Source organism: Triturus cristatus, chromosome 4_2 (genome assembly GCF_964204655.1).
Source record: "Triturus cristatus chromosome 4_2, aTriCri1.1, whole genome shotgun sequence".
NCBI classification, from domain to species: domain Eukaryota; kingdom Metazoa; phylum Chordata; class Amphibia; order Caudata; family Salamandridae; genus Triturus; species Triturus cristatus.
Window position 1 is genome coordinate 195,567,590 of NC_140586.1, and position 23,915 is coordinate 195,591,504.

The 23,915-nt window shown below is 52.8% G+C and overlaps 1 protein-coding gene across 1 annotated transcript in view; it reads left to right on the plus strand.

The window, feature by feature from the left end:
• Positions 1-23,915, plus strand: part of SERHL2 (serine hydrolase like 2) — a 155,863-nt gene that overhangs the window by 88,458 nt on the left and 43,490 nt on the right. Inside the window, exon 11 of the mRNA XM_085601148.1 lies at positions 1,148-1,244. Coding sequence (XP_085457274.1) covers positions 1,148-1,244 — 97 coding nt within the window. The remainder of the gene's footprint in view (positions 1-1,147; positions 1,245-23,915) is intronic.

Genomic DNA, 23,915 nt, shown 5'->3' on the forward strand with positions numbered 1-23,915 from the left:
GCTGCTGTGTGGTTGTCTTACTCACAAACTGCTCTTCAGTGCTGCTGTGTGATTACCTTATTCACAAACTGCTCTTCAGTAGTGCTGTGTGATTACCTTACTCACAAGCTGGTATTCAGTGCTGCTGTGTGATTACCTTACTCACAAACTGCTCTTCAGTAGTGCTGCGTGATTACCTTACTCACAAACTGCTCTTCAGTGCTGCTGTGTGAATACCTTACTCACAAACTGCTCTTCAGTGCTGCTGTGTGGTTGTCTTACTCACAAACTGCTGTTCAGTAGTGCTGTGTGATTGCCTTACTCACACACTGCTCTTCAGTGCTGCTGTGTGGTTGTCTTACTCACAAACTGCTCTTCAGTGCTGCTGTGTGATTACCTTATTCACAAACTGCTCTTCAGTAGTGCTGTGTGATTACCTTACTCACAAGCTGGTATTCAGTGCTGCTGTGTGATTACCTTACTCACAAACTGCTCTTCAGTAGTGCTGCGTGATTACCTTACTCACAAACTGCTCTTCAGTGCTGCTGTGTGAATACCTTACTCACAAACTGCTCTTCAGTGCTGCGGTGTGATTGATTACCTTACTCACAAACTGCTCTTCAGAGCTGCGGTGTGATTTTACCTTACTCACAAACTGCTCTTTAGTGCTGCTGTGTGATTACCTAACTCGCATGTTATTCAGTGATACTGCATGGTTACCTCAACCAAAACATACTCTTCAGCGCGACTACATGAATCACATGTTCTCCAGCACTACTGAATGATTACCTCAATTACATTCTTCAGTGCTGCTGCATGATTACCTTGCTTACAACACATTCTTACATACTACTTCATGATTGCCTGAATCACATGATGTTCTTCAGCGCTAATGTATGATTACCTCAAGCACACGTTCCTCTGCACTGCTGCACAATTACCTCATTCACATGATGTTCTTCAGCACTACTGCATGATTACATCACTCACATGTTCTTCAGTGCAACTAAGTGATTACCTCAGTCACATGTCCTTCAGTGCAACTGAGTGATTACCTCAATCACATGTTCTTCAGCACTCCTGCACAACTGCAGCCACACTATTCCCTGTTTTTCTGTTTCCTTTGTGAAGGTAGGCATGCTGATGAACTCTGTTTTTCTCTTTTTAGAGCTAGTGATGGGATGTTTGCAAGCATAGAAAACCGAACTACTAGGGCAGCCCAATGGAGTAACCTTGTGCAGGGGTTCAAGTCAAGTCTGAAAGAGGTGAGACCAGCCCCCATCGAAATGTGGCAATCGGCTGACCTTGGTTTGGTACAGGGCTGAGCCTGGTCAAGCTACATACATTGAAGGCAAACTCTGCTGTTTGATCCTATAACATTTCAGCATCCCAAGGGCTAGTTCTGCCATATCATCCTGTACGTTCTCTGTGCCCTGAGCGGTAGTTCTGCTTTCTGATCTTGTGAAATCTGTGTACATTGTTAGATAGTTGTTTTGTCTGAGCCTGTAAAATTTGCTTCACCCAAGTTAGCCATGCTTACTAATTCTGTAAGCTCAGTGCACCTTTGGGATATTTCTGTGTGACTTCCTTTTCAATGTTCTGAACAGGAACGAAAGACCACTGGTCTCTGAGCCTCAGATAGGTTCACCCTGAGAGTTTGTTCTGTTTTCTGAGCCTTCAACATCTATGTATCCCTGAGTATGCGGTCTGAAGCTAGAAAAACTGTACAACATTGTGTGTGGATATATGGCTTGACTGTCTGAACCCAGAAATATGTGTTTCCCAGGGGACCTCTTAACTTACGGAGATTTATGATAACTATGGATATTTGTTAAGACATAGCTCTGCTTTATGCAACAGTATTAAATTATACAACCACCTGCTGTGCTTGATTCAAGCGGTTGGACTCAGAATAGCGTATTTATGTGTCAAACAATGTGGCGGTTAGGACACTGACTTATAGCCACACTCACCTCACACAATAAATGCTATCTTCTTTTCTGCCATTGGGTCCAGAATTGCATGTAGAATTGGGAAGAAACAGCTTACAAGAACGTATTGTTTCTTGGACCAACACTGAAGCTGGACATTCGCATGTGAAGGACTCGGAGAGTAATCTTGGATATTAATGGGGAGGATTTTCGTCCACGGGGCAGGTCCCGGGCTCACCACAAGAACGTTTTCACAGTTACCTTAGCCATCGAAAAACAGTGAAACCAGCAGCCCTTGACAAGATGCCTTCATTAAGTAACTCTGGATTTTTCATATTTTTTTAATCTAAAAAGTAAATTGATATCTCTTTAGTTGGATCAACCTGGAGGCCAAAAACAGTTCTGACAACATGAGCTGGACCAAATATTGACCCCAAGTCGAAATTACTTCAGGGCAGCTCGTAAAGAAAGTTCAACAACTATAGCTGCAAAGGCCACTTTGTCGAGCCCACAATACGTTCCACTGCCAGCGCTGGTTTTTGATGTAAAAGAAGACTTCTTTATTGGGAAACCTTTGCAACATTATACAGAGACAAAATGTAATTCATTAAATGCTAACTTTAACATTAAGAGTTAAAAACATCATTAAATCATAAAATCTCAAAATTCACTAGATACTGGCTTTCAACAGTTAGGAATTAAAAAGAAGAACGTCATTGTATCATAAAAGCCTCTATTACATCCTGCTAAGACCAGGGTGCTGTGTAGATTGTGCTCATTTAGGAAAAGAGGGTTTGGCATCTTTCCTAAAGAAAGGGGGAGAAGTTGTGTGGAGAGTATGATTTGGACAGATAATCTCCTATTACATTATGTGACGGTCTGAGGCATGTCTGTTGGACAGTAGCTGAAGCAACAGTGTCAGTGAACAGGTCTGTCCCGTTCACATCTCACCTCCTCTAACTTCTTGGAGAAGCGATCCCTAAATCTACCAAATGCACAGTTCAGAGTGGTGTTCGAGGGATCAAACAGGCCAGGACCGCTCCTCTACAGGATCTTATGTCTTTCGCAATCCAACCCCTTCATAGCAGAGCTCTTCTGTCCTCTAAGAGGGTGGGGCACAGGCACAATACATGTGCTATGTCCTCCTTGTGTTGGCTACAGAGCCGACACATTTCCTGTGCGCATTCTCTTTCCCATTTTGGGAGGTGACAGGATAGGGTGATGACCCCCATTTTTAGCTTTATAAACAGTAGCTTAGTTCTTTCGTAGTAGGTATTCATTTGGTAACTCCGGGGTTTCAATTGTTTGTAAGTGCGAAGGGTCATCCAATTGTGGTTCCGTGCAGAGAGGCAGCCCCTATCTTCTATTGAAGAAAGTCAGTTTGTACTAATTTTTGCTAACCTCTTAAATTCTGGTTGGCTGACGTGTAGGTCCCAAGATGGAGTCAAGCCAAGTGTACTGAGGGCTTGGGTCAAATATTGATGTCCCGCTGGACTGCGATTTGTGTTCAGATTGATCCATAAATTATGAGCCAGAGTGCCTTCTTTGGAGGCCCTAAGCTTATGGCAGCTTATTGCGAAGACCCCATACGAACCAGTGCCTGTCTACAGATTTCGAATTGCATTGTAATTTGTGCTGGAGATGTGTGATAAGGGAGCTGAAAAAGCATTCTGTAGATTTTTGCGACTATTCTATCCAATGACCGGCTATCCCACCCTTTCAGAGCATCGCAACCGTATGTTAGGGTTAGGATAACCTTTCTTTTTTATCTCCGCCAACTGGCTCGAATACCTTCCGTTACTGTTGAAGAGGACACTTAAATACTTGTGGCAGCTAGTGGCGTCTATTTTCTCCTGGTGTAGAGACCATGTCAGCTTTTTGTTCCCAGTTGTTTGAACCACAAGGATTTTGGTTTTCTTTTTGTTTATCTGTAGACCCTTCCTATTGGAATATGTGGCGGTCGCGTCCAGGAGGCGTTGTAAACCGATATATGTGTGGCTGAGAAGAACCAAATTGTCTGCATAAAGTAAGTTAGAGAGGCAGAGACTGCCCAATATGGGTGGATGCAAATTGGCTGAGTCGAGGACTTGAGGCAAGTTGGACAAAAAAGATTAAAATGCATAGGTGCAGGAGCGCTAGGTGGCGCCTGACTGTCATGGACGCCTTTCCGTGAGGCTCCCGACGCCGGTTCCCGCAAATCCGCCTAATCCCCTCCTAGACTGCCCTGGCCGGCCACGATCTGGGCGCTGGGGTGTGTGAGGCTGTCCTGCTGCCCCACACCGGCTCTTGGGACGCTGTGACCACCGGGGGCCTGCCTAGACGACGCGCAGCCCGGCCGGCGTCGGACGCTGGCGACTGCGGAGCCACGACCCGGGCAGGCAGCTAATCTAGCTCGCGGCGCCCACGAGGGGCACAGGCCTGATCCGACCAGAGACGAGGACGCGGCGGCTGCGAGGCTGCCGCGGATGCTGTTGACACCGGCTGGGTGCTGTCCTGCTTCGCGGATGCAGCCCGAGGCCCCTTGGAGTGCTGTGATGGGACCCCCCCCGTGCGGAGCCCGAGGGCAGAATAGGCGGTGAGTGCGGCGGCGGGGGACCGTTTCACCGGGGCAGCTGCGGGGGTCGGGGGCGGAGGAGAGACCCCCCCCATCGGGCCGTGCGTCGGCAGCCGGGAGGACCCGGACCCCCGCTCCCCCCTCCTTCTCTATACCTTCTCCTCCTGGCTACGGCATTGACCCGGCCCCGCTGCTCCGAGACTGGCCGCCGGTCCCGGGGGTGGAGGGGCCCTCATTGACTCGGGCCGCACATCGGCGGTCGGGGGGGTGTCGCTGCTGTCTCCCCCCCCCTCCCCCCCCCTCATCGTTTGGGGCCCCGGCTCGAGAAAGCCGACAGGCGACACCGTGCCCCCCCCCTGGGGGTGGCGGAGAGACCGCACGGGCGAAGTGTCCCCCCTGGAGAGGTGGGCTATGTTCAGGAGTGCTGGCCCTGGCGATTCCCGGCTGCGGTGCTCTTGAGGAACGATCCGCCGACCTGGGACTGTGAGCTGCGTTGCTAGACCTCGCTTCGCTGGGGGAGGCCCACGGATGCGACTGTGGCGGGGGATCGGACTCGCTGCCCCGCTGAGGAGCGCATCGGAGACTGACCGCGGGGGCTGGTGGTGCCGGGCCCTTTCCGACTGCGGGTTCCCCCCGCCGCCCCCCTGCTGGGCTCCCGTCCGCTCGAGCACCCGCTGACATCCTGCTGGGGTATCGTTCGTCTGTTGCCCTGATTCACTGACGGCCGCCCCAGATATGGGTAAAGACAAAGCCAATAAGCTAGCGTCCGGGGCGACCCAAACCAGGATGGACAAATTCACGACTTCCGACAAGGGGCCCGGCTCCGCGGCCGTGCCGGCCCCGGCCCCCGCCACAGACCTTGCCGCCATCCTACAGGCCATCAACTCTTCCCGCGCCTCCCTCGAGGGCATGGTGGGAGAGGTTAAGGTGGACGTTGCTCTTCTCCGACAGGATCTGCGGAATGCCACTGCCCGCATTTCAGAAGCCGAGTCCCGGATATCCACCGCCGAGGATGACATCCACCACCTACAGGACCAGGTTCGGGAGTTGACCACCCACTCTAAGGAACTACACCGCCGGGTCGAGGATGCAGAAAACCGCGCTCGACGCAGCAACCTGCGTTTAGTGGGATTTCCGGAGGGAGTTGAATCGGGCCGGGCGGACGACTTCATGGAGCGATGGTTCCGGTCCTGGATGCCGGCGGACAGCCTATCTCCTTCGTTCGTGGTGGAGAGAGCCCATCGCTCCCTGGCCCCCAGGCCCCTGGGTAGGCCCCCGGGTGCACCCCCCCGGCCGTTCATCCTCAAGCTCTTGAACTTCCGCGACCGGGACGCCATCCTCCGCGAGGCCCGCTGCCAGGGTGCCCTCCACTACCAGAACCACAAAATCATGATATTCCCGGACTACACCCGCGAAGTCCAAGAGCTGCGCCGTTCCTACATGGAAGTGAAACAAAAGCTGTGCTCCCTGGGACTCCAATATCAGCTCCAGTTCCCGGCCCGCCTCCGGGTCGTCTTCCAGCACAAGACTCTGTTTTTCGATACCCCGCGGGCAGCCTGGACCTGGTTGACGGAGGAGCACCCCCTGCAGTGCTCTGGGCGCGGATCGCCTACGGGTATGTGGGGGGGACGAGGAAGGCCCCGGACATCGAAGACCCGTCGGCGGCACCGCACATTACCCCGGGAGCGCACCGCGGAGGAGGTGATCACCACGCACTCTGGGAGAAGGTCACGCCGAGGGTCGAGAACCTCCTCTGCCTCATCGGCCGCACACGCCAGTCCCGGGGCAGATGGACGGCGGGCCGTGCCACCCCGGCTCACGGGCCCTGCAACCCAACCGGCCGAGTTGGTGGACTCTTCGGACCTCTCTCGCAGCCCCAACATCTGACTTTCTTTGCTTCTTTTGGGGGAGGGGGGGTGGGGGGTGCCTGGACAGGGGTGGAATGCTCCGTTATCAGTGTTGCTCTTGGCCAGGGCAGGTAAATCAGGTTTGACTTTATTTGTATCAGGGGTCCACTAGCGCTCCAGCCCAAGCATTTTAGCTTGGTGGTTCTTCCATTTGGTTCGGGCGACAGATGCTTCCGTTTTCGAAGTATAGGGTGGGGGGTTGGGGTTGGTTTGGGGTTGTTTCTTCCTCGTTGGGGAGACTTTGTTGGTGGGGGATGACTCCCTCTTAATTGTTGTGCTAAGGTATCATGTGCTGTTTGGCCTGTTCTCTTGCCCGATGTCCCGTTGTCCTTCCTCTCTGGGGACCTGCTCAGACGCGCCTCCATTGGCCCCCTCTTCTGTCCTAGACCATGGCTGACCCACCTGTCCCTAGGGCCGCCATGCGCATACTATCCTGGAACGTCAATGGTCTTCTGGACCGTTTTAAACGCATAGCGGTCCTCAAATATGTGCAACGCGCCGAGATTGATGTACTCCTCCTCCAGGAGACTCACCTGTTGGGTAACAACTGCCCCTTCCTTGGCCGCTACGGTTATGACAGGGTATGGCATTCAGGTTTTGCACGAGGGTCCCGAGGGGTGGCCATTTTGCTCCGCAAGTCCTTCCCCTTTGTCCTGGCCCGGGTGCATTTGGACCCCCAAGGTATGGTAGTAGTGGTTTCTGGCAATCTGGAGGGGCGGCCCCTTACCCTGATGTCCCTTTACGCGGCACCATCCCTCTTGCCGTCGGCCCTCTCCCACGCAGCGGGTCTCCTCCCGACACTCCCGGCGGGCTCCCTCATTCTCGGCGGAGACTTCAACGCCGTCTACTCGCCTCACCTGGACTCGACGGGCCCGGTCTCCCTGACCCGCGTCGCCCACGCAAAACAGCTCTCATCCTGGGCTGAATCGCAGGGCCTCTGCGATGTCTGGCGGATCTGGCACCCGCAGGCACGCCAATACACCCACACGTCGGCGGCCCATCACTCCCATGCCCGGATCGACCTCATCTTCGTACCGTCCACCGACTGCGCGGGGGTGCGAGATGTACGCATTCTTCCGAGGGGCCTTTCGGACCACTCGCCTGTGCTCCTCGCTCTCGGTCCCCCCCCCCTCTCTGCCCGTCCGATGTGGCGTCTGAACGCCTGGTTCCTCCACGACAAGGCTTTTCGGAAGGCGGTCGGGGGCGAAATCGCCGATTATTATTCCCATAACGAGGGCTCTGTCACCTCCCCTGCCGTCCTGTGGGAGGCCGGCAAGGCGACTGTCCGGGGCGCCGCTAAGGGGCATCTGCAGCGCCAACGGCGGGCCCAATCCCAGAAGCTCGCGGAATGCGAAGCCCAAGCCTTGGAATTAGAGCGCAGTCTGGGGGACTTGGACGATGCCGCACGGTCTCGTCGATTGGCCTTCCTGCGGGAAGAGATTCGCCTCCACTCCCTGGAGGCGGCGAAGATTCTATGGTGCTCCTCGGTGGCCCGGGTCTACGGCTGGGGAGACAAAAACGGCACTCTTCTCCACCGACTGGCGACCTATCCCCGGGCGGGAAGGATCATTCCGGCCATCGCGGACCCAATGGGTGGTATTCACACAGCCTCGGTGGCGATAGCCCAGGCGTTTGCTGACTATTATTCCCAGCTGTACCGCCACAGGCCGTCCACGCTCTCCCTCGAGGAGTTGCTGGGGACGACTGCGGCGACGCTTACGCGGCTGCAGCCTGAGGTTTCTGAGACCCTTGATTCGCCGATCGAGCTGCTGGAGATCGAGGAGGCCATTGGCCGCCTGGCGCCTGGGAAGACCCCAGGACCCGACAGGTTCCCCCAGGAGTACTACGCTCACTATCGTGAGACGCTGGCCCCGAGGCTTCGGGACCTATTTGCAGCCGTGGTGGAGACGGGCTCGTTCCGGCCCGAGACGGACACAGCAACCATAGTTGCCCTCCCCAAGACTCAGCCTCCCTCGCGGTCCTGCTCCGACTATCGGCCGATATCCCTTATCAACACCGAACTCAAAATCTATGCTACGGTCCTGGCGCAGCGGTTGCGCCCGTCGCTTGCCTCCCTGGTCCACCCGGATCAATGTGGCTTTATGCCGGAGCGGGGGACCAGACACTGCCTGCGGCGCCTGCATCTTGCGATGGCGCACCGCGGCCGCCTTTCCCCCTATCTGGCCCTCCTCCTGGTCGACTTTGAAAAGGCCTTCGACTCCGTGGGATGGGCGTACTTGGATGACGTCCTGGAGCGCATGGGCTTCGGTCTCCGGTTCCGTGCCATGGTAGCGGTCCTGTATGCGCACCCGCGAGCCCGTGTGTTGGTCAACGGGGCTCTCTCTCGCCCGTTTCCCATAGGTCGGGGGACGCGCCAGGGATGTCCGCTCTCGCCCCTCCCTTTCGCGTTGGCCATGGAACCCCTGGCGGTGCTGATTCGCGCGGATCCCGTTCTTCGCGGATGGGAATGGCCAGATGTGGCCCCCGATAAGATTGCCCTATACGCGGACGATGTCCTCCTCTATCTTTCCGATCCAGCGACCTCGGGGCCCCGGGTCCGCCGGATCCTCCATCGGTTTGGCCAGGCGTCGGGTCTCCATCTGAACCCCAAAAAATCCGTTCTAGTCCCGCTACACCCGTCGCGGGAATGTTTCGACTGGCAATCGGATATCCCCCTCCGGAGACTCTCCTTTAAGTACCTGGGGATTTGGGTCACCCTCCTCCCGGAACTCTGCTGGGCACTCAATGTGGCTCCAGTAGTCAACAAAACCAGATCAGATATGCTCCGGTGGCAGGCCCTCCCATTGAATCCGCTAGGGAGAGTCGCCTTATATAAGATGATGATCCTCCCCAAGTTTCTTTACATGCTACAAAACACTCCATGCCCCTTTCCGCGCCCGTGGTTCCGGGACCTGGATAAGATGGTGACCAAATTCCTTTGGGGCGGTGGTAGGCCTCGGCTGGCCTTGGATCGCTGCAGGGTCCCCTCCTACGACGGCGGCCTGAGCATGACTAACCTCTACCTTTACTATCTGGCCACCCAACTACTGGTGGTCCACGACTGGTTCCGGGACCTGGATAAGATGGTGACCAAATTCCTTTGGGGCGGTGGTAGGCCTCGGCTGGCCTTGGATCGCTGCAGGGTCCCCTCCTACGACGGCGGCCTGAGCATGACTAACCTCTACCTTTACTATCTGGCCACCCAACTACTGGTGGTCCACGACTGGTTCTCGGGTGGTTGGGGCGACCCAGCTTATCGACTCGAGGTGAACTGCCTCGGGTTCTCCTCCATCCAAAACATGCTCTATGGCACAACGATCCCCCTGTCACTCCCCGACGTCGTACGGGCTCCCTTTCTCGCGTGGCGCGCGGCCTTGCGACACCAGATGGTCGGGGACGTCCACGCAACTCACTCCGCTTTGGCACGGGACGTGGCTGCGGGAGGTGGTGGGACTAACGGGCTTTCGGCAGTGGGATCTTCTCGGTATCTCCTGTCTGGGCGATATATGGCGTGGAAGCCGCATGTGTTCCTTCCAGGAGCTTCAGACCCGCTTCTCGCTGCAGCCTTCTCAATTCTACCGCTACCTTCAATTGCGCCACGCGGTTCGGGCTCACATCCCTCTAGATTCCAGACTGCCTTCCCATAGTCCGCCTGAGGCCCAGGTGATGTTGGGGTATCTTGGGAAGGGGGGCATATCCCGCATTTATAAATCCCTGATTAACAATACACCGGTGGACTGGAGCGGGCTAAAACAGCGATGGGAGGCTTGGGTGGGACCCCTGGATGAGGCGGACTGGAGGGACGCCCTTATGGGCCCTCGGTCGCTTACCACCTCCGCTAGGCTGCGGCTTATCCAACTCTATTACCTCCACACTGCCTATCTGACCCCGGACCGCCTGTATCGTGCGGGCCTCCGCGTGGACGCCTCCTGCACTCGCTGTGGGGTGGTTCCGGCGGACTTTTTCCACATGGTGTGGTCTTGTCCCCGTCTGGAGGACTACTGGGCAGCGATTGAAGCCGAACTAGCGGAGGTCCTGGGTTGGGAGGTCCCCCACGAGCCTAGAATGGCCCTGCTGGGCATCATGGACGGGATGGACGGGTCCCGTAATGAGAAGTACTTCCTCACCACTGCCCTTATGGTGGCTAAGAGAGATATAGCGGCAGTGTGGTCACAGTCAGACCCGCCCAGAGTGGCTACCTGGAGTAGAGGGGTGGATTGGTGTGCGGCCCAGGAGCGGTCGCTATACGCTGCACGGGGCTGCCCAAAAAAATTCCGCAAGATATGGGGGAAATGGTTGGGGGGCCTGTTTTGAAGGGTGGGAGCGCAGAGGGTGGGGACGGAGGAAGGGAGGGGACGGGAGGGTTTTTGCAATTGCCTGTTGATGCTTTCCTGATTGCAGGTACTGATGCCTTGTTCACTGCACTGCTGTATATTATTCTTGATATTGTTCTCTATGCCGCAAAACACAATAAAAAGAAGTTTATCCAAAAAAAAAAAAATGCATAGGTGCAAGAATGCAGCCTTGCTTGAGGCTTTCCATGGTAGTTATGGGCCGTGACAGGCGCGATCCGTCCCCGATTTGATCATGACCCATGTGTCTTGGTGCAAAAACTGCAAGGCCGTGAGCAAGGTGTTGGGAATGTTGAGCAGGGCGAGTTTCTGCCAAAGCTTTCCTCTATCGACCCTGTCGAAGACAGATTTGTAGTTTATGAAGCTGATATATACGGGACTGAAGTTGGATTCGGCCTGGGCGATCAAAAGAGAGAGTGTGATGGGATTCACTGCTGTCCCAGTGTTGATTGTGAATCCAGTCTGGTTTGGTGGTATGATTTGATTTGTCTCAGCCTATGATCGTAGGGAGTTCAGCAGCACACCTGCAAAATATTTCACTTCACTATCGATTAGGGCGATCATGTGGAAATTCTCAGGATATTTTTTGTCGCCACCTTTGAAAATTGGAGAAAGAATCGATCCACGCCATGAAGCCGAGATGGATTTCTTTTCTAAGATAGATTAATAGAGCGGGGCTAGTTGAGTGGCCCAAAAAGCTGGATCCTCCTTGTATAGGGCTGGTGGCATTCCACCTGGGAACCCCGTCCCTTCGTAATTTGCTTTTGAACTGAGGCCTCTGTAAAGGAGAGCCTGAGGCATGACTTATCATGAGTAGTGGATTGAGCTTCCCGGACCGTGCTGCCCACAGAGATTTCGACTTGCTCACAGTCTCGATCTGACGGTGGTTGGATGTTGAAATGATCATGTAGAAAAAGGTACCACTCCAGGCTGTCTTGGGAAGCGCGCCCCCTGGGCCATTTATGGTACGCCAAAACTTAGCTGAGTTGTTGGTCCTTATATCATGCTGTAGTTTGGCCCAGATGAATTCCAGGTGTTCCTTCAGTGTTCGCGTTTAGCCACCTTCAGATGCCTACGAGCCTCTCTTAGTTTCCTTATTATTTTTGGGTCCATTGGTGACATTTTGAGTTTTCTTCACAACCGATTTATACTGTGGTTTGCAGACTGTATTGTATGACGGGAACCTTTCACTTGTGAGGCCGACATCCGAGGTTTGCTCTGTGTCAGTGTTGCGAACCGAGCCCCCAATTTTTCGGAGAACACTGACCAGTTGACGAGTGGATCTCCCTCTGTCCCATAGATGTTGACAAATAGTTGCTTGGCTTCTGACACCAAAGTGGGGAGATTGTTGACAGTACACGTGATGTTTTTTGGTTGATGGTATGGATGTCAAACCTTGGTCCGCTGCCGTGATATGTTGCATCAACCGAATGTTTAGGGAAAGCTCTTGGGGTCGGTGGTCACTGTCCATGTTATCACCAGAACCTAATGCGGTGATTTGGTTCAGTAGAGGAAGGCTAGAAAACGAGTAATGAATCAAGAAGGCCCAAGTGTTAGATATGAAAGGCCAGGCAGCTTGTCAGGATAAAATCGGACATTAAGGGCTTTTAGTCCAAGGTGTTCCAAGTTGCCTTGAAGGGCCCGTCCCCATGAATCTACTCTGACCCACCCAGGAAAATCCTGCGGTGGTATGGCCCAGTCACCTTCATGTGGCTGCGTGATCTCGTTAGAGGGAAGATCGAACATCAGCCACATGTTGAAGTCTCCTGAAACTAAAATGTTTGTACTATGATTTCCAGATCTGAGATTTAGCACCATTGAAGTCAGCTCCTCTGTTGACGCTGACCTTGAGAGTCCGAATTTGGGCAAATGAAGACATTTATCAGGGTTAGGCTCCTTAACTGGCCGTTGGCAGTTCTGAGTGAGGTGCCTACTACATGAAGCCCTGCGGTATCGCTCCATTGATCCCAAGAGCGGATAGATGGTGTGGCCTCTTAAGCCATGTCTCTTGCAGCAGAATGATATCAAAGGAGCATAAATCGATACAGTGCCCTGATCACTCAGTTTATTCGCCAGGCCATTGATATTCCAGGTGCATATCTTGAGTGAGCTTCTTGCAAGGTCGTTATTTCTGTTGCACTGTCACTGTAGCAATCAAGTTGATTTCAAGGTCCCTGGCAGTAAAGCCCAGGTGTCAGCTCCAGCCGGGCCCGTTTAGGTTCTTTGAGCTGGACAGACGAAACCGATCTTGGGAGCGCTCTTGAACTCGCCACGTCTGGTGCGATGTCAAGGATGTGTGGATAGCCTGGCCCCTTCCCAGTAATAAGGGAGATGCCCCACTACTTGAAAATATCAGCGTATCTCAGGATCTTGTTGGCTAACTCCGTCGATCGCCAGGTGACTTTGGTTGATCCATAGATCTGACCATGGCCCAGTGTGATAAATTCAACAGAGAGTATCTCTTGGCATGTGACTTCTCCCCTCAAGCTTGTAGCTTGAATTAGCTTCAGAATGTTCCCCCGGTTTAGGATGTCAAACCTGCTTATCGACTTGTATTTCGGGTAAAATAGTGTGTGTGCGGATGGTTCTTGTGCTAGCCTTATGTGTGGGTGGGCATCGAGAGAAGTTGCAGGTAAGTTGTTCCCTGGCTTTGGGAGAGTGTGATCGATTTGTCTGGGTTCCAAGGGAGGGTCTGACCACTCAGTGACTGCTCTAGCTGAGCCCACGGTTCAAACAGTCCGATTGTTATGGTGTGTAGAAATACTTTCAGCAAGCATATCAGAGACCAAAACAGAAATTGAGTTTATAGGAGGCAGGGTGAGTACGGTACTTGGCTCTTTTGGGCTCATTGTAGCTGTTTTGGAGATGTTATGGGAGGCGCTGGCTAGTGCAGGTTCTTCGATGTGGATTGTTTCTTGTCTAATGGTTCTATTGTTACTGGCAGGCAGGATGGTTGACCAAGTGCTTTTTTCTTCCCGCCGTTTGGGTCGGAGGTTCGGGAGCCGCATCTTGCCATTGGGTTTTTGGCGTGGTCCATAAGGGGGGGGGTCCTCGGTGCTGTAGCGGTGGAGTCTATGCCAACTGCTGTGGCCCTCACCTCAGTGGGTTGTAGATTACACTCTGTTGCTTTTCGGCCTGATTAGGAGTTGCAGTTGGGTTGTTTAATCACTTTTGCTGACCCGCTAGGCCGGGTTTGGTCCTTGTGTCCAGTCAAGCCTTCACGGATTAATGTATTAAATAGTGGATAGTGCGCCAAAGTTTGTGTTGTGGGACGGATTTTATTTCAGCTTTTTCTCCTTTTTGCCTGTTTGCCTTTATGGTCTGCCTCCTCAATTTATTGACAGGGTGAGGGTATGGGAATAGACGCAAGGTTTACGGCCGCAGTGGTCCCTTTCAAACTGTTACTTTCAGCGCTGCAGACTGTCTTGGCCAGGAGCTACTGTGTATCAACATTGGAAGCCCCCTGTACCCCGTGTGACGGCACCTCTTGCGAGTTGTTTGTTGGGTTAGAGCCCGCAGACCAGGCTCTTTTACTTGGGATGGGAGGCTTGACATTGGTAATTTCCTTTAGGTCCCCCACAAGCTTAGTCATCACCTCCTGGAGTGCACATAGTTTGCCTATGATTGGTGAACAGTTGCAGCTTTGACACTAGTGATCGGTGTCCCCCTGGGCCCGTTGGATCAGATTGTTTAAATGTATGATCTTTTTGTCAATACTGGCAACATATACAGCCAGGGTGTTTAGTAGGCTTATTTGTATATCCATTTTGTTGGCCTGAAACGACATGGCATCCACCGACCTCTGTCAGATGTTGAAGGCTGTGGACCAGGCCGACTCTTGTTTGTTTTCCTCGTTTGAAGTAGGTGGGGGGGGGGGGGGGGGGGGTATTGTGGGGAAATTCTTTTTGGTAGGATGAAAGCCTCATTTACCATTCCTTAGACTGAGGATAGGAAAGGTCATTTTCAGGGACGGAGAAGTCTTCATCATAGGGAGATAGTTGAAGTCGACCTTGTACCTGAGAAGTTATGTCAGGCTTGTTCACGGCATCCCAGAGCAGTGGTGATTGCACTATTGGTTCCTTTGATTTATCAATTGTTGTTGCAAGGCTTTCCTTCTCGCGGTTGATTGCACACTTCCTTACTTCTGCTTCATCGTCCAGGCTAAAAGATAGATGGTGTGCATCGTCTCTAAACGTAGGAGAATTAAGTAGGGGCTGAGCGGGGTCCCATTCTGGCAAATTAGTGAGAGTAGCGTTGCTGACCGAATTGTTAGAAAAATTTGTGTTCTTCTTGTGCTAATCCTTCTATGCTCCAAGGTTTGGGGTGTGGGTCGGTGAATTGGGCCCCCAGTCTGCCCGGGGGGGAGGAGAGGAGCCACACCCAAAACTTAGTAGAGCAAACCCCTGTCTGGCTCAGTGGGCCCTAGGAGTTCACAGGTACCCGTGTGAGTTGATGAGTTGGGGGATGAGGGTTTAAGGTTGGGGCCCTCCTGGTTGACAATCACTGTTGGGCTCAGGGGGATTGGCAGACCCTTAATACTATAATTACTGGAAAAGATAACAGAGCCCGCGTTTTTGAGGTAGGCAAATTTAGATGTCATTTTTTAGTTGGGAGAGGGTAGTTTTGGGACCCATGAGGCTAGCTTCCATGTTGTATGAATTTGAATTGGTCGCTGGGCTGCTCGGGGATGTGTTTAGTGTTCATGTGAGTATCTGGTCAGATGCTTCTATGGGTTTCAAACAGTCGATCCTCCGCTGCCTTTTCTTGAGTGGAGCCGCTGGACCCCTCTGTTTTCCAGAACGCATAATTTGGTTGGTTGAGTAGCTAGAATTCCTGTGGGTTTGCACCGTGCCCTGAACCCTCTGGCACCTGCTCGGCTGGAGTACCGGACACCCCCCTACTCGGGGAGCCCTGGGGCTTGTAATTGTGTCTTTTGATGTCCTTCTGATGATCGCTGTGCCACCTTTTGGTTTGAGCCAGTTTTATCCCGGTGTGACAGACTGCTAGGCTGGGTAGAAGCAATGGTGAGCGGGGCCACCAAAAGTGCCGCAGGCCGCACCCAAGCTAATATCAGGCCATCTCCGCGGACCTCCTGGTGCTGCTCTCCGCGGCCGCCGACTAGCGGCTGCCGCAATCACGACATCAGGTGTTGGCTGGTTTGAACTGCTTCTTTCCAGAGGATTGGGCAGGGACTAAGTCTGGGTAAGGGTAGTGGAGGGGGAGGAAGGAGGATTGGGGTGGACTGTGACCCCTTTCTCTGGATCCCCCCCCCTCCGCTTTGCCAATTCACAGAGCCCTGTCCTGCCTTTGTTGATCATATTGCCCTTGATTCCTCCTTTCAATTTCCTTTCTTTAAGCTCCTTGTTGTTTTATTGTCTAAATTCCTTACTGCTTTGTGGCTGGTTTCATTGTTGGTCTTGCTGCCATCTATAGGCAGATGTCCGGCCTCTCCTCCCTAAAGAGAGTGTAGGACGTGGGGGTAAATAAGGCAAAGGGGAGCCAAGTGGAGTGAAGAGCGGAGCGCAGACTCAGGAGCGGGGTGAGGCAGTCCTCTCCATTGCACAAGTCTCACCGGCCTGAAACCGGCTGCCTCTGCGCAGTGGGAGGTACCAAGGCACTAGCCTTGCCCCCTCCTGGCAAAGATGCTCACTTGCCTGGTTGCCGCACTCTCAACCTCCACGTGTTAATGAACGCACTCAGCGGTTCAGGGCGTCCGGATAGACTCGTCACTCCGTGAGTCCGCACCTCCCACCAGCGTCTCTCGCTCCCCACGTCTCGTCGGTTCGTCACGTCCACTTCCGCTGCTATACACTACAACTGAATAACACAAGGATCCCCAGAGAGACCTACATATAGTCATGTTCTACAAAGGACCTTCCTGCGATTTCTTGCACACAAGTTGCTCAACCACTTGAGGATTAATCTGATTAGATCTTGTACCATTGGTGGAATGTTTGCAAATTGATGAACCTTGCAAGATACACGCAAAGAAGAGTTAAACCCACAAAATCAGTACCAAAAAGATTGGGATTATTGCCAGACTGTCTTTCTGAGGAAGTCTAAGCCTACACTTAAAAACCTACACCCTCCGAAGAGGTTGCAACACACAGAACAGTGATTCAAAAGTGCGGGACAACTGTGTAGAGCACAGCTGGAGAGTACTCCTGATTCTTGGTTGAAACACAAACTCTTTTACTTTGGTAAAACCCGTAATTACCAGTGCTCAGGGAATATACTTTTCTAAGTAAGTATTACAGTTAGGATTGTTACACCTGGAGTGGAATGGAGATACTGGCCATCATAGAAAGACGCACTATACAATAAAGGAGCATACTGAGCCCGAATCAGCCGTAGTTGCCTGAAGAAATGTCTGTCAGGTGGAAATGGAGGAGAATGGGCAGTCATCGCAAAAAAAAGTCTTTTACTGGCACTTAACGAGATTGTGTCAGACAAAGAGATGTTATAACATCTGAAGAAAATAAGCACGGACTCAAAAGTCAGGAGCAAGTCCAATGAAACAGTCCATGGGGATACAAACTCGGAGAGCCCAGAGACAATGATCCAGGGCCTTGCTAGTGGGTTTCTTCTCATGGGAGTTTACAGAACTGTGGCTGGTATCTGGGTGGGGGACTGTAGATTACCTCAAGTATTTAGGGGACATGAATAATAATTGGCAAATTATAGTTTATATGTATTCAGGTTATCTCAGAAACCTTGGTTATTACAGGAGAATGTTTCAAGTTTGGGGAGGTGAGACCTGAGAGGGTGGGTGGGGCTGTTCCCAACTGAGCTAGCAAATCCACATAAACCTCGGGTTACAGGTCGCTACAGACACCACAGACAGTGCGGAAATCTTGCACACTCTTTTAGAAGTCACATATAACCACCAAATGGATTCTGGTAATGTACAATGCCATGGGCCTCAGCAATTCAACCAAACGATTGAGTAGTTTAGGTGAACTGTGACACATGGAAGCAGACATTTGCTTCCTGCATAAGACATGACTCCTCTGGTCTGATCAATACCATTTAGAGACAGACACTTTTCTAAATAAGACCATGCGTTTGGGCTCTCTAAGGCAGCAGGTGTGGCCATTCTACTGAGTTCAGGGTACATGTTTGGGGAACATCGGACTTAGAAAAGACAGGGAGATGGTTGGCGATCAAAGGGGTGCATTATGGGCTCCCTAGCTGTACTGTATGCTCCTAATCCAGGATAGGAGAAATTCCTGATGCGCTCTGTGTAAGAAATACTTGATTTCTCCATGCGCCTGTTATTACTTGGCGTGGATTACAATTTGGTAATACGATCTGCCAAATTGTAGTGCGATCTGCCCATGATAGCTCAAAAGCAGAGAACAGGTGGGACACTAAAACTTTCAATAGAAGAGAAGTTCCAGTTTGGAGACCTGTGCCTGGAGATTGCCATTCTCTGTCAACCAGTTATTCACACTTCCCAGCCATCATTAAATATGCATTGATTGCAGCTTAACCAATGCACTACATTCATTGAAGATATTTCACAGAGGCCCCTTATGCTGTGTGACCCTGGCCAGTTAACTGGAAGAGGACAGGGCATGGCGTATTAAATACTCCCTATTCAAACACTCTGTTGTACGCCACAAGCTCTGACAGAAGATAAAGGAACACCTAGCTTTTAACAAAACAGGTGAAACTAGTGTTGAGGTAGTGTGTGATGTCCTCAGGGCAGTGCATAGGGTGTCATTTATGCAGGTATCAGGTCGCCTCAAGGAAATAAGATGGATAACACTGGTGAAGCTGACCACAGGGCTCATCAAGCTAGAAAATAACCACATGACTAACCTTTATAAGAACATATTGAAGCAGTTAAGCTCAGCGAGGGGGCAACTGGGCACATTAAAATTACAGAGCTAACAACATTTTGATCAAGATAAGGGTTTGGTTTCACAAAGGGAACAAGTGGGTACAGTATTGGCAAACAAACTATGAGCTATCCAAGCATGCAGATATATTGGAAAGGATAGGGATCGGGATGGGATTGTGCAAGCAAATGAAGAAGAGAATCTATGGGTGTTTCGTACCTAATACCAAGCACTATACAAGGCACATCCCACTGACCCGATAGCTAGGTCCACCTATCTAGAGTCTGTGTCACTCCTAACGATACCCATATAAAAAGTAGAAGTTCTCAAAAGCCCCGTAACCAAAACAAAGGCACTGACCGCAGTAAACAGCCTCAATACGGGTAAAGCACCTCGAGCCAATGGCTTCACAGCTGCCTTTTATAAGCAATTTGCCCAACAGCTGCTCTCTATTCTGAGTATTATAATAGCTTTGGACATGGACGGTGTATCAGCATCTCAATGGTGGAAGCCACAATCTCTCTAATTGCGAAAACAGTGAAGAACCCCACTCACTGCACATACTAACTCCTTATCTCAATGGAAAACATAGATGTTTAAATCTGTGCAAAATTATTGGCAACCAGATTAGACAAGGTGAGTCCAATTCTCACCCAAGCTAACCATACTGGCTTTATGTTTGACTGGTTAACCAGTGATAACACTAAGAAGGCTCCACAGCTGAGAGACACTGAAAGGAAGTATAGCTCAGAGGGGATACTTTAACCCCTTAATGCTGCTGACTGGGGATTGAAGAGGGACACCTAGGGCAAATTTGTATTTAAAGAATGGTTCATGGGATGGGTGTACATACTATATGCTCGCACACTGCAAGTTGTTTTTGTTTGAAGAAGTCTTTTAGAGTTTTGAGGTAGCCTGTGACTCCACACTCAGTTGGCAATGCGCTTGGGCACTGATTCTATTGTTTTTCACACAGCGGGTGAGCGTAGGTATGGAGTGGTGAGAAGTGAGAATAGGGTGACCGTGTGAATGGTGCATAAGAGTAATAGATGTTAATATAACAGAGATGCGCAACAAGACACTAACTCCGGAGCGGGTGGGCGCAGGTTAGTTTACAGCACATCAAGCTATGGATAGATGCATACAGGGAAAGTAAAGTTTTCTGTTAGTAGCATGTATAGCTATAGATGCTCATGCTTCACATAGACAGTAAAGCAGAACTCCCCAAAGCAGTGGATAGTCAGTGGAGGATACAGATGTCTGAAATAAAGTTCTTATTGCTGTTTGGCCAACCTTAGCCTGTGGAGGGGCAAGAATATCCACACAGGGGTGCTTCGTAAAGTTCTTTGGGGGGTTAACCATGTAGCAGCTCTACAAAAGCTATGGGAATATTCCCTAAAACAGCCATTGTTTACTCATTCTTCCTAGTAAGGTGTGACCTAGGGGGGGGGGGCGCTAGAGGGCGCACAGCGGAATGGCTGCCTCCTGAGACAGCTCCGCCGGACGGGGAACGAAAATGGCGCAAAAAGCATGACAGAGGAAGCGCCGCGGCCAGAAACACATCGCAGCAATGATCGGAAGCTGCCCTTCACAGAAGGGGGTTGAGAGGGTCGATCGAGAGCCCCGCTTTCCCTGAAAAAACGAACTCCGAAGCTTCCGGGCGTGCGAGGCTAACGGCTCCCAAGATGGCGGCGCCCACCGACACGAAGACGCGCTCTGGGTGGCGTCGGCATTGCCGATAAGGAAGGACGCTGGTGAGGGACGCGGTCGCCGCCTGGACACTACAAGCTCACTCCTGATACGTTGCGGGAGCCCCGGGGGCACAGGCACGGACTGCGGTGCGCGGAGGGGGCCCCGTGAGAGCCTCCATGCTGGCCGCCTGCCCGATTGACCGCGGAGGAGGCGAGGGCTCGGCGACGGTGTGACCGCATCGGCGGAGGTACATAACGCTGTGCTGCGGCGGGGGCTGCGAGAGCGGAGAGGTGAGGAGACTGCTGGGGCCCCCGTTGCGGGACCGAGGAGCGCCTCGCCGGCCAATAGGGAGGACATCTGCTGCAGGCTGGCCTCGTGAGCATGGTGGACCCGGGCGGTGGAGAGATCCACGTGCGCTGCGCCCAAGACCGGCACATATAGAGCCCAGCGGATGGCGGTGAGCGTGTGAGACTGCTGGCGGAACGGAGATAGCTGGGCCACGTACCGAACGCAACTGCGCTGAATGGCGGCACTGGGACCCATGCGGGACGAATGGCTGGAATGAGGAGCTGAACAACGGAACCATTGCAGAGAGCTGTGGGCCTGCCGTTCGGCTGTGACACCCCCGAACTCCGTCTGCGGAGGGCCCGATAGGTGATCTTAGTCGGCGGGGCCCAGGGGGCCCAGCGGCGCACTCGGACACTATGGGAAAGCCGGAGAAGACACAAACGAAGCTCCCCTTTGAAACCAAGCGCCAGACCAAAGGCGCCACTCTGCCACCAGACGACGCAACGGGGGCTGACGACACAACGCCACAGGGCATGGCGGAGGCGCTGAGGGCCATCCAACAGAGCTTACAGGACATACATGGTAAACTTGATACCATCACACTGCGTGTCGACAACATGGCGGCGAAGCTGGATGCGCACGGAGAGCGGCTAACGGAGGCAGAGACCCGAATCGGGGCACTGGAGGACGCCTCCCAAACCACCACTCAAAAATATACGGAGGCTGAGAGACTGCTGGAGGCGATGAGGCAAAAGACGGAGGATTTGGAAGCGCGCTCAAGACGCAATAATGTGAGAATCACGGGGGTTCCGGAATCTACCAACACGGGCCGGATGGAAACGTATGTTGAGGAGCTGATTAAGGACGTTGTGGGCGCGGAGCACCTGTCCCCAATGTTCCTCATTGAGCGAGCGCACAGGTCGCTGGCTCCAAGACCAAAGCCTGGGGCACCCCCGCGGCCCATAGTCGCCAGAGTCCTCAACTACAGGGACCGGGATGTTGTCCTTCGAATAGCGCGTGAGAAACAGCAGATCACGCACCAAGGAAACAAACTGGCATTCTACCCGGACTTCACCCTCACAGTCCAACAAGCGCGGAAAGAGTTCAATCCGGTAAAGAAAAAGCTTCGTGATATGGGGGTTGACTACGCCATGCTCTACCCTGCCCGGTTGCGGATAACGCACGACGGACGTGCGGTACTGTGCCACTCGCCCCGAGAGGCGTCTGAACTTATCAAAAAAATCGGAGCTAAGCGCAAAGAGAGACGGAGAGTTGAGGAAGCCACGGACGCTGACTAAATTATTGTGCACAAGGACCACCGAGGACCGGCGCAGCTGCTCTACACCACGTGCTGAACACGCGACCTCGACGGGGTGAATAACGGAGGGCGACAGGGCAGACGAGGAGACTTCCACCATGGCACAGACTGCGAGTGCATTTGCTGTGAATGACCACGCCGGGGCCTCTGAAGGGCTGGACGCCGGTAAAACTGCTACTATACAAGTCGGGGTGGTGCTGCAGGAGCTCCTGATCGCGGAAGTTCGGGGGTAGGATTCCCCTATCGGACAGAGACCGCACACAGTTGGAAACAGCCGCTCCCTGAGGGGAAGGCGTTCGTTATGTCTGGGATGGCAGACAAACCACCCAGATGAACAGCGTGAGAAATGAGCCCTGACTGCCAGGACTATACCATAGGTATGTGGGTCAGGTGCGGGTGGAGGGAGGAGCGGATGGCTGGGAAAAAGACTCTCTGCTAGCAGGACAGTAATGCTACAAATGGGACGCTGTGAACGTTGCTGAGACTGCGACGGACCCTGGGGAGGGTCGATACGATGCTTACATAGATGTGGGATCCTTGGGGTCCTGAACAGGGATTTGTCCCCGTCCACATCCATTAAGTTGGATGGAGAGGTGTGTTCTAGGCGGTCCCCCAACGAGGGAGATCCCCGAATCCAGTTACCTTAATGTTTGACATTAGTTATGGGGTATGTCTTTGGCATAGTTGGGGTGCTGAAGTGGGTGGGGGGAAGCGGGATACGGTTGGGAAGTTGCAATGTTGGTCACTGTGCATGAGACGCATCGCTGAATTCCGAGTAAATTTGCTCAGGCAACTGAGGGTCCATACCCACTGCGACAGCTATAGGGACGCGCCCGCTAGGTGTAAGGGTGATTGCTGTATACCTGCTACTGCTAGGAGATGGCTGATAGCGGAGTAGGTGCGAGATTGCTTCGATTAATCACATGGAATGTCCGAGGGCTTGGTAACCCCAAGAAAATCAGGCAAACACTGGCATACCTGGACAGACAGCGCGTAGATATTGCACTCATACAGGAGACACACTGCGCACCGTCACGCCGAGTTAATGTGGGCCGTAGGTGGGCTGAGTCCGTACACTATTCCTCTTACTCCTCCTATGCACGGGGGGTGATGGTATTGATAAAAAAAGGGCTGAAATATACCATTGAGTCGGTTGAGAAGGATGACATGGGACGGTTTGTTATTCTGACTGGTCTCCTGCGGAGACAGAGACTGGCTGTGGTGAATGTCTACGGGCCTAACGTGGACGATCCGCAGTTCTACCAATCGCTGTGGAGCAAACTGCGCGACCTCCAGGCTCCCCATGTGGTGTGGGGTGGAGACTTTAATATTGCGCTCTGCGATGACTTTGACCGCTCTGGGGCGACAGCGGAGCCACATAGGCACGCCCTCCATGTCCTACAGGACATAATGGTTGATAAGGCGCTTACTGATATTTGGAGGCATAGACATCCGGATGACCTAGAAGCCACTCATGTGACTACGTCGCGCGGTAGCTGGTCCCGTATAGACTACTGGCTGGTCTCGGGCGACGTTGCACGATGGACAAGGGAGGTTCGTCACCTGCCTAGAACGCTATCCGATCATAGCCCGGTGCTCCTCGCCTTGGAGCTCCCGGACTACACGCCACCTCCGTTCAGTTGGAGATTCAATGCTAAAGCACTCATAGACCCCCTGTACACTGATACCATCGGGCAGGCGATACAGGAATACTTTGACAATAACGCGCCTACAGCGACCGACCCGGGAGTGCTCTGGGAGGCCTGCAAGGCTACTATACGCGGCGTCTGCATAAGCACCAATGCAGGCATACTTAAAGACATCCGACGGCAAATCGGAGACAAAGAGGATAAACTCCGAGTCCTAGAACGTGACTACGAACGCACACAAAATGCTCGGCTACTGGGGGACATTCGGACTACACTGTCCGAATTTCAGAGCCTCGCGGACGATGAAATTAAATATACCATGAAACGACAGATTGCAAGGGCCTATGGGGAGGGCGGCAGACCAGGAGGGCGACTGGCGGCTAAAATATGTGAGGGACGTG